Source organism: Notothenia rossii, assembly GCF_949606895.1.
Source record: "Notothenia rossii genome assembly, chromosome: 7".
NCBI classification, from domain to species: Eukaryota; Metazoa; Chordata; class Actinopteri; order Perciformes; family Nototheniidae; genus Notothenia; species Notothenia rossii.
The window spans coordinates 17894643-17908192 of NC_136905.1; the positions used below are offsets into that span (position 1 = coordinate 17894643).

Sequence of the window (13550 nt, forward strand, 5' to 3'; positions counted from 1 at the left end):
ACACACACACACACACACACACACACACACACACACACACACACACACACACACACACACACACACACACACACACACGGAGTGACATTTAGTTTACAGCTATTGTAAAAGAGTCAAAAGGCATACTGTGCTGTTAAAAGGGTAGATAAATATATTTATAAATATATATATGAAAGAGATACGGAGGGAGAGATGGAGAGAGAATATATTGAAGAGTTTATATACAATAATGGAAAATGATCTCTGTACTATCACATTTCCCCACACGCTCTCACGCTACCTCTCACTGATGCACACACTGTAGCACCTCAGAATGGCAGCTTCCATTTTCAGTGTGTGAGTTTGTACGGCAGGTGTGTGCCGGTGGACGGTGAGTGCGTGGGTGAGTGATTATCAATAATCAATACAAGAAATCATTGAAGGCCTCCCCCCTAGATTGGTTTAAAGCACTGCATCAACCTCTACACTTTTCTTTTGACTGTCCTCCCATTAATCTCCCATCCCTTTCTCTCTTTCATCCTGACAACCTCAATATCAATTTTTCACAAAAACCAGCGGGCTTCTTTCCATCTCAATTATCTAAGTGAGGGCTGAACTGTCTGAAGGAACTCCAGTATCTGTTGGAGTCAAATCAAATCTCCAAACCATGAAAAAGAAAGAAGTATACATTGTTAATCTGGATTTAGAAAGGAATTTTGATCAGGCTTTGCTGAAGCATTCTCAACTGTCCACCCTGAATGGAGACATTGAAGTTTACACGATATTCTAACAACCAATGTAGAGTGAGAGCAACAATTCAGCCGCCCTGCTCAAATTCACGGCTGCCCATAGATTCTTATGTTGGCCAATGCTACTGGATTCAGATTAAGACTGTATTGGTTGTAGCTTAAGGTCCTAAATCAGGCTTTTCATTAACGCCTTTCCCTTTTTCTCTCCTCCTTCAGCCTTTCATTTCTCGCCCAGCCGCTTCTCTCTTCCGATCACACACCCCCAGTTTGACGCGCACTGGAGGAGCAGTGGAGCAGAGGGAGAGAGAAAGTGAGGGGAATAATGAAAGAAAGAAAGATAAAGAGACAGGCGTGGAGTTGAAATAGAAAAGAGACGGGCAGAGAAGGAGAGCATTATAAGTGTCCGCTGTCCCTTTAAGGGAGGAGAATGGGTCCACAGAAAGGAAGAAATGACACAGGGAAAGCTTGAAAGAGGGGAATACCAAACATGGATTTTCATTAAGAAAAATACATAGACTCTAAAAAAGGTTTTCCTCGAGAAATGGGTGGGAGACAGAGGCAAAGACACGAGTGGAAAAGGAAGAGGCAGATTTTTCCAGCATCGACAGTAACAAAGAGATACTCTGAGACGAAAAACACATCCAGGTGGCCTATTCCAATGGCTTACCTGTATACCTGTTCCCTCACATCATCTTTTACCCGTCGTCACATGGTCAGTGATCCATGAATGACAAGCTACATAAGTGGAAGAAATGTTTCCACCTTATTAGCTAAAGAAAACCAAGCCACTGTGACATGTCAGACTGAGAAAAGGGATGGAACAAGGCCAGAAGTATCTCTGCATCATGAAGGTGAGCTCAACATGCTCCCGAGCTTGCTGGGACAATGTGACACACACAAACACAAACACACACACACACACACACACACACACACACACACACACACACACACACACACACACACACACACACACACACACACACACACACACACACACACACACACACACACACACACACACACACACACACACACACACACACACACACACACGACACACACACACACACACACACACACACACACGACACACACACACACACACACACACACACACACACACACACACACACACACACACACACAGGCAAAAGTAGCCAGGGGCCGATTCAGCTTATTACACTCCCCATTACACAGACAAATGAGATCCTGGCCTCCTATCGATAATCTGCCCCCCCCCCCCCCATGTCCTTAGCAGCATTGTATTACATCATCGAGAAGAAGAAACTGTCAAGCCTGGTCACAACAGTTAACGTTAACAACAACAACAACATGGTGCTGGTTTAATTTGGTGAGGTGGTGTTCCAATCATCACTGCATGAGGGGTGAGAGGCCAATAATTGCCCCCATAATTGCCAGTTTGGGCGTTCTGGTTTGAAGACAATCATTCCCATTCAGTGTCCACGGTTCGAATCTGGCTGGCGGATAGAGATGTGCGCGATAAGTCGATTAAATATTTCTTAATAAAAGCTGTCAGACTTCCTATTCGCAGATATGATTTGTCCATAACATGTTTTGAAGTTAATTGAACACATTTATTACAAAAGTAAAATCAAAGAAACCACACATTAGCCCGGTCATCCCACAAGCATTAAGATGGAGAGTGGGCCAATGATGACTTATTGTAAAACCACCGCAGTTTAGTAGAATTAAGATAAGCTAGAAAATGGAAATAAGTCTGTATGTACGCGGTATCAAAATAAACGGCCATATAACCACTCGACCGAGGAATGCGTAACCACATTCAGCACAAGCTTGTGGATGTTAAGCTACAAGGAGGGCAGGCTGCTGGTGTTAGCCAAACATTGGAAACCACAATGAGATTTAGGTTTACCGCCCTAATGCAGACACTGTTATCCTGCTTGATCTGGAAAGATAATGCAGAGTAGTCCTGTTGCCTTAAAAATAGATTTCTATAGTTTTCGGACAACTTTTCTTTACCAGTCACCATATTCGACGATTTGAACGTCAGGGAAATTAGTCGTTAGGCCCATACCTACTGGTGACTGTTGTAACATGTCCTTTTTCATGTCAGTTTTACTGGCTACAGTCAAAATAGAGGCAAAAAGTAACCAAAATGTCACCCAAGGAGATTCCAGCTAAGGATCTACAGATCTACACCCATAAAGACAGCTTGGTGGAAGATTTGAGGTATTTTTCATCTTCATTAAAGGTGCAATTAACCAATTTATTATTGCACTTACTTAAAGTCGCAGGACTTGAGAGGGACAGATTAAACATAGAGTGGTCAAAATGTAAGAAGCAGATACGGAGATATTTTAACTTTTAGTCCATACTTAGAGTCAAACCCCAATATTACCAGATCCTAAACTGACTATGGACCCTACCTGACTAGGAACAAAACTTTTTTTCAAATGTAACTTCCCACACCGTTTGTTCCACAAGATTTTGTCTATAAATCCAGAGTGTCTATGAAAGATCTCCCCGATGACGTTAGTATGACTTCATCTGAGTAATTTGTTCCTCCTGAGATAACAACTTACAAAACCATGTCTTTGAAGTGACCTTTACTGTAGGTGTGAAATCAGTGAAGAGCCCCTTGACTGTCCTCTCACCTTGTTGTACACGCCCCAGGACAGCTCTGTCTCAATCACCATGACGACGATGCCAAACATCCCGAAGATCAGTGCATAGTCGCTCAGCCTCTTCCTCTTCTCGAACAGCGCCCTGCGCTGCCCCAGTTTATAGCCAATGTTTTGGTTCTTCCTTTTTGAGGCCTTGGAGGTGCTGCCCCTGGGCCCTGTGCCCGCCGCCCCGACCCCCCCCACTGCCCCCACCGCCCCCTGCCTGCTGCCCCGCCCCGTCTGCGCCCGCCTGCTCTCCACCAGCGCGTGATTCTGGTGGTAGATGGACATCTGGTTGGAGGTGGAGTCAGTGATGTCATATCCCGCCCTGAGGTACGGCGAGTCTTCTTTGGAAGAAATCACAATCTCTGGAGGGCTATGAATTGGGGGTGGATTGGTAGAAGACAGGGCCACCAAAGAGGTAGGAGGGGCTTCTCGCTGTCGGTCATGCCCCCCAGCGGCGGTCGCCCCGGCAACAGCTGAAACGCCACCCTCTTTGGTTTCGCTGCTGCTGTCTGATTCAATGAGGTTTCTGCGGGAGGCGCTGAGGCGGCTCAGGGGCTTCATGACCCCGCCTGTGTACTTACAGGAGCTCATGGCGATCTCCGTGAAGGGGTTACTGTCCCGGCGGTGAACTAGGGGGCTGGCCTGCCTATGTTTGCAGCCCCTCTCTCTCTCCCTGTCCCTGTCCCGCTCCATGGAGGGTGAGTGGGACGAGTAAAAGAGGGCATTGTAGACTGGGGAGTCCCCACTCAGGCTGTGCTGCGAGCCCAGGCAGGAGGAGAGGGGGGTACTGGTGGGGTGCAGGGCATTGGGGATGGCTGGGGGAAGAGGCTGGGCTCCAGAGGATAACAGGGGCAACTTAGGGAGCGATGATGGAGGTAAGTTGGGCGTGGTAGGGGACAGGGACAGGGTGCTGCCATTTAGACGGTCAAGGCTTGATCCTCCCATGTGGTTGGAGTGGTTTGATCCTGGCTGGTTGCCAGTTGTTGAGGGATGGGAAATACTGCTCAGGGGAAGGAGGAAGCGCTGGTCCTCATCCTTGCTCCCTCCTAGCAGAGCCAAGCTCAGAGAGGGGGGAGGCTCCATGGTCACGGCGGTGGCCACGCACCTTTCTACAAACAAACACAAAACAAGAGAAGAGCAGAACTATAAAGAAAAATAGAGTACACACGCGGAAAGACTATTCATCATGACGGCAGCAATGCAGACAGCACAGACAGAGCGAGCGAGTGGCTGGAGGGAGCATTGTGATGGATGACGCTTAGTTAAAACAAATAAGGGTAAAGTCTGAACTCAAAAAGCTGAAGATGTGTGACAAAGAGGTGCATCAGAGTGAGGAAGAGTGGCCATAATTGGGGAATATGTTATTCCTTGAGTCACATTTGAGTCAGCTGCCCAGCCAGCCTCCCTCAGTGACCTCTCTCTCTGTTTCCCAGTGTCCTCTCTTTCTCTCACATCCCACAGTGCTTCCAGCAATCTATGCAATAAAATGTCATCTGTTATACACTGATGTAAGCCAGAGGGATGGTGCCGATCCTCTGGCTTCACAATGAGATCAAGCTCCGAGACTAAAGCATAATACTTCCACATCAGTCCGTTTTGACAGCACATGAAGTACTGTGTGTATGCCTCAGTTAACCATAGATTGGCTTCATTTGATTAATCCAAAAATAATAACCTACTTTCAGCATGATATAACGAGACACCTTCACGGCCCCCTCCTCCCTGTCTGTTTCTACCTACCTCCTACTACCTCTTCTCTCTCGGTCCCTGTCCCCCAGGTTAGTTGCTTTGGATCACTGGCTGGATGAAAATAGACCACCACACTTTTTCTTTTTCATGTTGTCACGGCCATCCCATCATCTTTTCGCTTCGCCTTCTCTCATAAAGGTCCCTCCACAGGTCCCTCTCTTGTCTCTAGAAATTGTGCGTCGCTCGCCACAGATGTTGCCTCCGTCTCCACCTGATACGATCAGTTTGATTCTTTCTCAATCACCGCTGATCTCTCGACGGTGCCCATTTCGATCCCGTCAGTGACAATCGACTCGAGATGAAGAGGAATAATCCATAGTGACTGGATTAAATCAGTCAACCTGTGGCTGCACGTCAAAAAATATGCAGCGACATAAACTGGCAACAAAAAAAACGCAAAGCTGGACGTCAAGAAACACTTCTCAGATGAGCAGTGAAGTATGTGATTTAATGTGTGGCTCCACCGACTTCTACTCAATCTACAGCTCTGTGTCTCCCCGGATCTGTCTCTCACTCTCTCCTCCAACTTCTCTCCCTCTTTCTCCGCCTCCAGACCTGCCGTTCATTCCCATTGGACGGAATCAGAGGAGCGATATAAGCGCGGAAACAGGTGGCAGGGTTTTTAAGATGTAGGCGCCAAACAAATGTCTAATTTATTGTAGGCTACTCCTGCTATTTGGGGGTTATCTTTTTGTTGTGCTGTTGCTATTGAAAACATGTTATCCGTTTGGTATTTGAAACTACTTAAAGGCGGTGGCCTCTATAATAAAAGGCATATCTAGTCGCATAAATAAAAGCACCTGTTACACCCGTAAAAGGAAGCTGTATCTGGCAACCTCATGTTAGAAACACAGGAGGCAAGTCATTTTCACATTTTAGGAGCAATATGAATGCATTTTTAAAAAATCGTTAATCCTGTTAAAACAATACTATTCTGTCCAAAATAAATGCACGGATGACTGGGAGGAGGGTGTGGAAACAAGAGAAGCAGGAGCACCATGTAAATAACCAAATTGAGTAATAGAAACACCCTTCAAATATGTATTGTTTAGAGTTTAGAATATAAAAGGTGTTGTAAGGTAATGTAACCCTATATATATTATAGTTGTTCTTTGTTTTCCATTCTGTTAATCTGAGCAGCGAGCTGACAAATGTACTCACTAAGGCAGCCTGAAGTTATATTGCATTTCATTCATATAATACAATTAATGACCTCATTAAAAATGATGCACAATTGACAGGAGAGAGATCCTGCTACAGTAGTTTTAAGGTAAGGGATTTGTCAGATTACATAGATTTATACATTTATAACCATACCTCTACTGAGTATAAAACATAATCCTGCATAATTAGAGTATTACCTGTCCTAATCCGTTTAACATTGTAGTTCTGTGCGCACCCTTAATCTGATGAGCGCTGACACGGAATTGTGTGGGAGCGGATTAGGATGTCTCTTTATAACAGGTCAACCTATCCTGTGATTATGCAATTTGACAGATATCACTAAAGCAAATCATATCGTTTGCAGGAAATTTCCAAGTATTTATGCAATGCCATTGGCCCCCGCTTAACCCATGCACGCAGCTAAAGCAGAGCTCTGACATGATGCCATATGGTTTGATCTGCTGTCAAGATCAATTTGTATTATTTTAGTTTTTACAATTTTTTATTCCCTAAATGCTCTACACGAGTCCCTTTGAATTTGACTGCGGATTGTTTCACCGGTTTCTTCCTCATTAGGGTAGTAATGTGTTGTTTTCTGCCCTGGGCTGATTCGTGATGGGTCGGTGATGGAGAGTCTGCTTCAACAACTGTAAATCCATCACAGAAAGGACCGAAGAAAGGTCAAAGGTCAGGTCTGCACCATCACAAATCAAAGCAATTTATATAAAGCTTTACTGGGGACAATGGGACAGAAATAGTAGAATAGAAAAGGTGTTTTTGGGAGTGCAGCTGTAATATGTTGGAAATTATTTTAGTTTTAAGGAGACTCAGGGTTTTTGTTAAAGTCAGGGATAGGCTTAGTTTTGTTGATAATTTCAAGATGAACAAATGGAAAGCAAACACTGACAACATTAATAAGCAATAACCTCGATAACCAAGTCATCGTTTATGTATTTTTGAAAGCAACAATGTTGATAGGTTTCAACTTGATTAAGTTGTGAAGATGCATTTTCAATAATCATTAGCTGCACCCCTTAAAGGATTAATTCAGTGTGTGATGTTAGCTCATGTGGATTTGATCACATCTGCACAGTTGGCATCCCTAATGTTTTTGTCATCTTCTAAAATAAAATAAAAGAGTCAACTAAATGATATAAAAGAATAATCATCATAAACTTCGATGTTCTGGCAGCAGTTTCTTCACAGCTGTTCTGCCAATAAAACACAGGAGAGAGAGCAAGAGGGAAAAGAGCTTTGACAAACACAACACATCAAAGCACACGCAAATGGGAAAAGGGCTGCCAGAGGCCTGGGGTGACATTAGGACTGACAGCAAATAGGAATGGTGGCAGGCCACACTGTATATATCTTCACAAGTCTTAATATTGTCGACAGAGGTTAGGGGGCAGCAGAGCAAGATGGAGAGTTTGGAGCAATGAAAGCAGAGGGGAGTGACAGAGGAGTAATGATGGGCGGCCCATTGAATGAAAAGGTTAGTGCACAGTTCTGCCCCGCAGCATACGTCAGATGTAGGGTGTGAGAAATAATGTGCACGAGAAAGTGAATAATAGAATACGAAAAGGAATAATAAAGTGGGATGGTAGTTGCTATGCCAACACTGTAGTATACATGATGAGTCCTCACTCCACCTGATCTCCATCTCTCATTTGTCTTCCTCAGTGTTTAAAACCACATAACAGCTTTACAAGTATATTGTATAAATCACATTCTTAAAACAAAAAATGTATAAACCTCAACATATTTTTACCACATATGTTTTATAACGCTGACTCGTACAATATTAAGCCCTTTAGTTTAGCCTTCTTTCTCGTCCTAACTATGAAGCCCTCACTAAATATCAAACGGGTCAAAGAAGTGTTCAGGTCCTTTACTTTAAAGGAGTAGTTCAATATTTTGAAAAATATGCTTAGTATTTGTTGCCAATTCCTTGTTCCTAGTCTGCAAAGTAACCTGTAGCTACAGCTGTCAGACAAATGTGGTGGGGACACAGTCCAATATATCCTTCTAATATGTGATAGAAAATAATTAAATAGAAATGCCAGAGTAAAGAAGGCTACTTCTTAGCACTGAATAACATAGCCGCATACTGACTGAACCTCAAGATCAGTCAAAAAATAACGAAAAGTCCGCCAACATGATAAACGTCAGAGAGGTGATGAGTAAGTGCATTGCGTAGCTGCATGGCTCTTCTTAATAGACCACTGGGTTGGCCCCACTCTATCAGACATGCTCTAATCGCTGCCCTACACCGGCTCCATTGTATCCTAATGGCTCAGATTGCATTAGGGGCCTGGAAGCTGTGGGGGCTAACCCACAGCCTAAAACCGACCACTGTATGCAGATGGGTCTCTGCACAGCAAACAGCACTCTAATCTGACTGCCTGAGAGAGACTAATCAAATACATAGAGCGAGAGACTACAGGGGGTACAAGATACAGAGGAGGAGGGGGAGGGAATGGCAGAGCTCGCAGAAAGCTGTTGGTAATTCGTTCGCTTGCCCATTTACGTCGGAAGCAAGCAGCGCTTCAAGTCTCGCCTCCAAAGAACTGTGCCCTCTTAATGAAAGGAAAAGGACTGAGACACATGCAGGCAGTCACATATCATATTGCTGATAATATGTCCGGTCTTGTTTTATAAGATACAAATGATAACAATGAATAAAGACAAATAAAAGGAGCAAAGGTGTCAAATCTGGCTGCTTACACAGGTCATGTTATTACTTACTTTGATGTTTTTGAAGAGTTCAAAGGCTAACTGAAGCTTCACAGTGTCAGCATGATAGAAAAATGTATGCTGTGGTTATGCTGGTGTACTGGATGTGTGTTTTTGTGTCAGCTCTTTGCCGACTGAAAGACAAGTCAACAGACAAGTGACACTGCCAGATTTCCACTCATCTACACTCTTCCTGTCAATTTAAAATGCAGGTCCTTCTTTCCCCCGCCTCTATGGGTGACTTTTTAGTTTGGAAACTGGACATATCAGCTCCTGTATCCTGGAGCCAAGTGGTGAGTTTGAAAGATGGTTATTCACTTTTCCAGCCAGATGATTAGCTTGGATTTAGTTGAAGCCACAATCAGAACACAGGGCCGGGTGTGATGAGGGCATCGAATTCTCAGAAGCCACTCACTGTTCTGATGATGGCTGAGACCAGAGCAACATTGTATGGCCGTCACTGGTCCTCCTGCTCCTCCTGGTCCAGCTCCTCTGGAACAACTCCTCTCTTGATATCCAGGCTGTTGTGCTCAAGTGTGGAATAATGTTTTGATGTGCTGATCTGGTTCTGTAACAAACTTCCTTAGAGCTGCCATTTAGTTTCACGTCATCATTAGTCATTGTTTGGCCTTCACTAGTTTGTTGCAAGGGGCCTATCTGTCCAGCAGGCGTCTTTTTAGAGGACACAAGTAGTAAAAGTGGTTTCAAATAGCAGTTAACCTAAACACGTGTTATCTTTGTGTGGACCTATAACAGCTGCAGTAATCACCCATGGGTGTTTTCACCTTTCCGTCGCAATTCCTTAAGAACTTTGCTAGCTTTTTTGTTATGCCTTCATTTGAGATTTACAAGTAGAGAGATAACAGGGGATGGAGGAATTAAGAACTCAGCTCTGATTGGGAGATCCCTCAACAAATCTGATATGTAATTCCGTTAGCCAAGTTCCCTTACCCTTCTTCCAAAGCTTTCCACTGACAACTGCAAAAAGCTGTTCTGTTGTAGTGATGGTTGCTGTAATAGGAAATAATGTAGTGTGAGGAATGTGTGGCCTGCTCTGCAGCATCATGTCTAATTACACTTCTCTCAATGTATAGGTAGCGGAGAGTCAAGGTCTAAAGTCTTTTGACAAAAGGAATGCTATATCGTATTATGTGTCAGCCTTGATTGAAGAGGCAATTGGCAGAGTATGTGTCTAAGTGTGTGCAGCTGTCCTGATACTTACATTTAGAAGTGCTCCGAAGCTAATTACAGATTCAAAGTGTCAGCATGATAGTAAAGTTTGAGCAGAGTTAGTGTTTGTGTGTATCTGAGAAGACTGAAGTCTTCTGAGTCAGCTGTCTCTTTTCTCCGAGACAAGTGAAGCTGCCTGACTACTGTAAAGTAAAGTCACTGGTTAGACTGGGATATCCAAATTACCATGGCACCTTATTTGATGGTCCTACTGCACAATTACTGTAGTGTCCACATTTACATCCAATAGTGCTTATATTATTTATACTAATACAAATTAATACATACTGTTAGGGATTAATTTTGTCTTACTCCTAGGAGTATAACCTTTCCTGTGTGTTGACGTTTACGACCAACCCTAAGTCTGTTATCTGTCTTAAGGAATGGGAAGTCTCAGCTATTGTTGACATTACCAGTTTTATGACCGGTCAACTCTCGGTCACAGAGCCTAAGAGTCAGATAAGTGATTCAGTGTCTCCAGGTGTTAACGCCCCATCCCCCAATATGCTCATTAACTCTCTGTAAACTAGTTAAAAGGTCTATCGAGAGATAGGCTGGCCAGAATTGACATGACAACCCACCCGTGCAGTCAGAACCTTTTGCTGCTGTGACTTGTGATATGAATTCTCCGGCCGTTGACTTGTAATAAACATCATTGTTTGACATCAAAGCTCCAACTCTCCTCGTGTCTCTCTGAGTCCTGACTCTCCATTGCTGCAGAAGTTTCCCTTAATATAATGTTCATTAACACTGAGTTGTGCTATTATAGAATAAAATATACTATACAGTAGAATTACCATCATTAAATATTCAAAATGTAAGCAGGTGGATATGTTGAAATGATTAAAGTAATATCTAAATAACCACCCATCCAATTATTTATTGAAGTTAAAAAGACAATGTAGAAAAGTTGATTTTCTAAATGCAGTAAAACTAGAAAGTGTTCAAACAAAAAACCAACCAGCTTCACAGCACTTAAATAAAAAGTAACAGAGTCACCGATGCAGTTTTTCCTCATTACCGAGCTTTTCTCTCTGCATTTCTGAATTCAGCTTCCCCTTAAACAACCTAGCTGTGGAATCTGAGAAACAACTATAAGAAAGACGCTCCTGATTAGCATTTTATACTGTAGCCCTCACACGTGAACTGGTTCCATGATGATTCTAATTTTGGCAACTACTTTATAGTATTTGCATCACACCATGCATTATGCTTTTTGGTTTTCCTCAGGGTGTGTAAAGTCAAACAGGTCGCATACCAAAAACCAACAAGGCTAGAGTCCACAGCCATGCTAGAAGCTCTGTGCGGCTGTATATAGGCACTCTGGTGCTTTGATCTAAACACTAATGTCTGCATCCTAGTGCTCCTGAGTGCTTACAATGACAAGGCTAAGGGGCTGGCAATCCACTAACAAGTATTAAAGATTCAATAAAAAAACAGAACTGTTGACCTCATTGTGGACCCTGAAGAAAAGTCAGGTGATCCCCAAAGTTAGTAGCATACAACGTCAATGAATCATGTACGAAATGTTGTGCCAATCAATATTGGGATGGTGAGAATTTGATGAAAAAGTTGCTCCATCATTTCTGTCCCTTTCTTAATGGCCACTATACATTTTCTACTGGACTCCACATGTTCTTGTAATCGTGTGTGCTTTAGCTCGGTTTCTAAGCTGTTTCTCTCTCCCCACTCAGCCTTTACGTATTCCCTTCTTCCCCTCTCTCATTTACTTCCATTGGAGGGCATCGATTTGCTCTTTTTAGCCCCTTAGTCTGGACAAATATATTTCACTTCATGCAGCCCCGATCAACTTGTCCATCCTTCCCTCTGTCGTGCTTTACTCTTCTGCCTCCTTCATTAGTCCAGCCCTCCCACTATTCAAGAACATGACAGTATGAATACAACTGGAGGGTGGGGAACCTGATTGAAACACTATGGCAAATGGACCAAATAATTATTGCTTTGAAGGTTCATGGATTGATTTTTCAGCCTCAAATGTAATTAAGTATAGTGGCAGATTCATACAAATTTGTAGAACCAGTGTGTCTTTCAATTATGTGATATCTTATCAGAAGTTGTTCAAACTCCCGTTACGTAGCGGCCTCTAATAAAACGGACTGTTTGGGGTGCATTAACAATAACATCATTTATGAGGCACTACACTGATTGGCCGGAAATATTGCTGCCATCATCCGGTCCCTCGACAGTAACAAATGCTGTTGAACCGGAGATAAGAAAAAAACATTCATCTGCTACTTAGAAATTATGTATCTATTTATCTAATATATCATATTCTAATAACTTGCATATAAACTCTTATTGCACTATTTGTATTTACTATTTACTTGCACTATATTTCTGTTTATCTGATTTATCTGATTGTGTTGCACTGTTGGAGGAGCCTGTGACCTAAGATTTTCTGCACTGTAGCTATGTTCGTATGACAAAATAAAACCTTGAACATAGAGCCTCTGAGCTGGACACTGAATATCACTATTTGTTCCCGGTGAGACATCACGCCGAACAACAGCTCAGTGTTCTTGTATCACATATAGACACTGCTGAGAGAGAGAATGAGTATTATCTGGTATAATTGTTTAACAGCAAATCATTAACATCTCTGAAAGAATTAACCAAGAAAATACATTTATTCTTCAATAATTCCCTTTTGATGTTGATCATATTGCCATTATCCGCTTTACGTTTGTATATCACATGCTTACTATTACTCCCCCTTGGTCTTTTACTCATTTGTTTATCTTTATCTATCTCTAGTTGTATTCATTTGCAAAGTTTAGTCGAAACATACTACTGCCCTAACAAAAAATAGAGGTGGATAGTACATTTAATAAAATACTTTATGCTAAGGTGCAATTTTAGGATATGCGTACTTTAGTTCTGAGTTTAGTTTTTACATTTCCCTTTACTTTATACTTCTACTTTGCTTTATCTCACAGGGAATACTTTATACAACACAACTACTTGACAGATTCAGATTAATACAAAAATATAACATATCATAAAACAATACTAATACATTATGTATTATGAAAGGTTTAAGTACCCAGTGTTGTGTAATGTAATTTAAAAAAGCTCCATAACAGCTACAACATTAAAGTGATGGACACATTAAAGAGCCTGTGACACGATTTTCCCCCATCATCCAAACCCATCAATTTGAGTAAATATTGTCCCCTTGAAAACCGTTACTGAACTGATTTTGGATATTTGTACTTTGATAACCATTAATCTGCCCTTCAATGTTGACCATTTCCTGGATCTTCTCGGGGAT

General features: G+C 42.5%; 1 protein-coding gene across 1 annotated transcript in view; it reads right to left on the reverse strand.

Annotated features, from left to right (window-relative positions):
• Positions 1-5673, reverse strand: part of kcnn3 (potassium intermediate/small conductance calcium-activated channel, subfamily N, member 3) — a 41181-nt gene extending 35508 nt beyond the window's left edge. Inside the window, 4 exon segments of the mRNA XM_079640146.1 lie at positions 3368-3799; positions 3802-3900; positions 3902-4491; positions 5123-5673. Of these exon segments, the coding sequence (XP_079496272.1) occupies positions 3368-3799; positions 3802-3900; positions 3902-4465 (1095 nt within the window). The 5' untranslated portion in view covers positions 4466-4491; positions 5123-5673.
• Positions 5674-13550: the final 7877 nt, after the last annotated feature.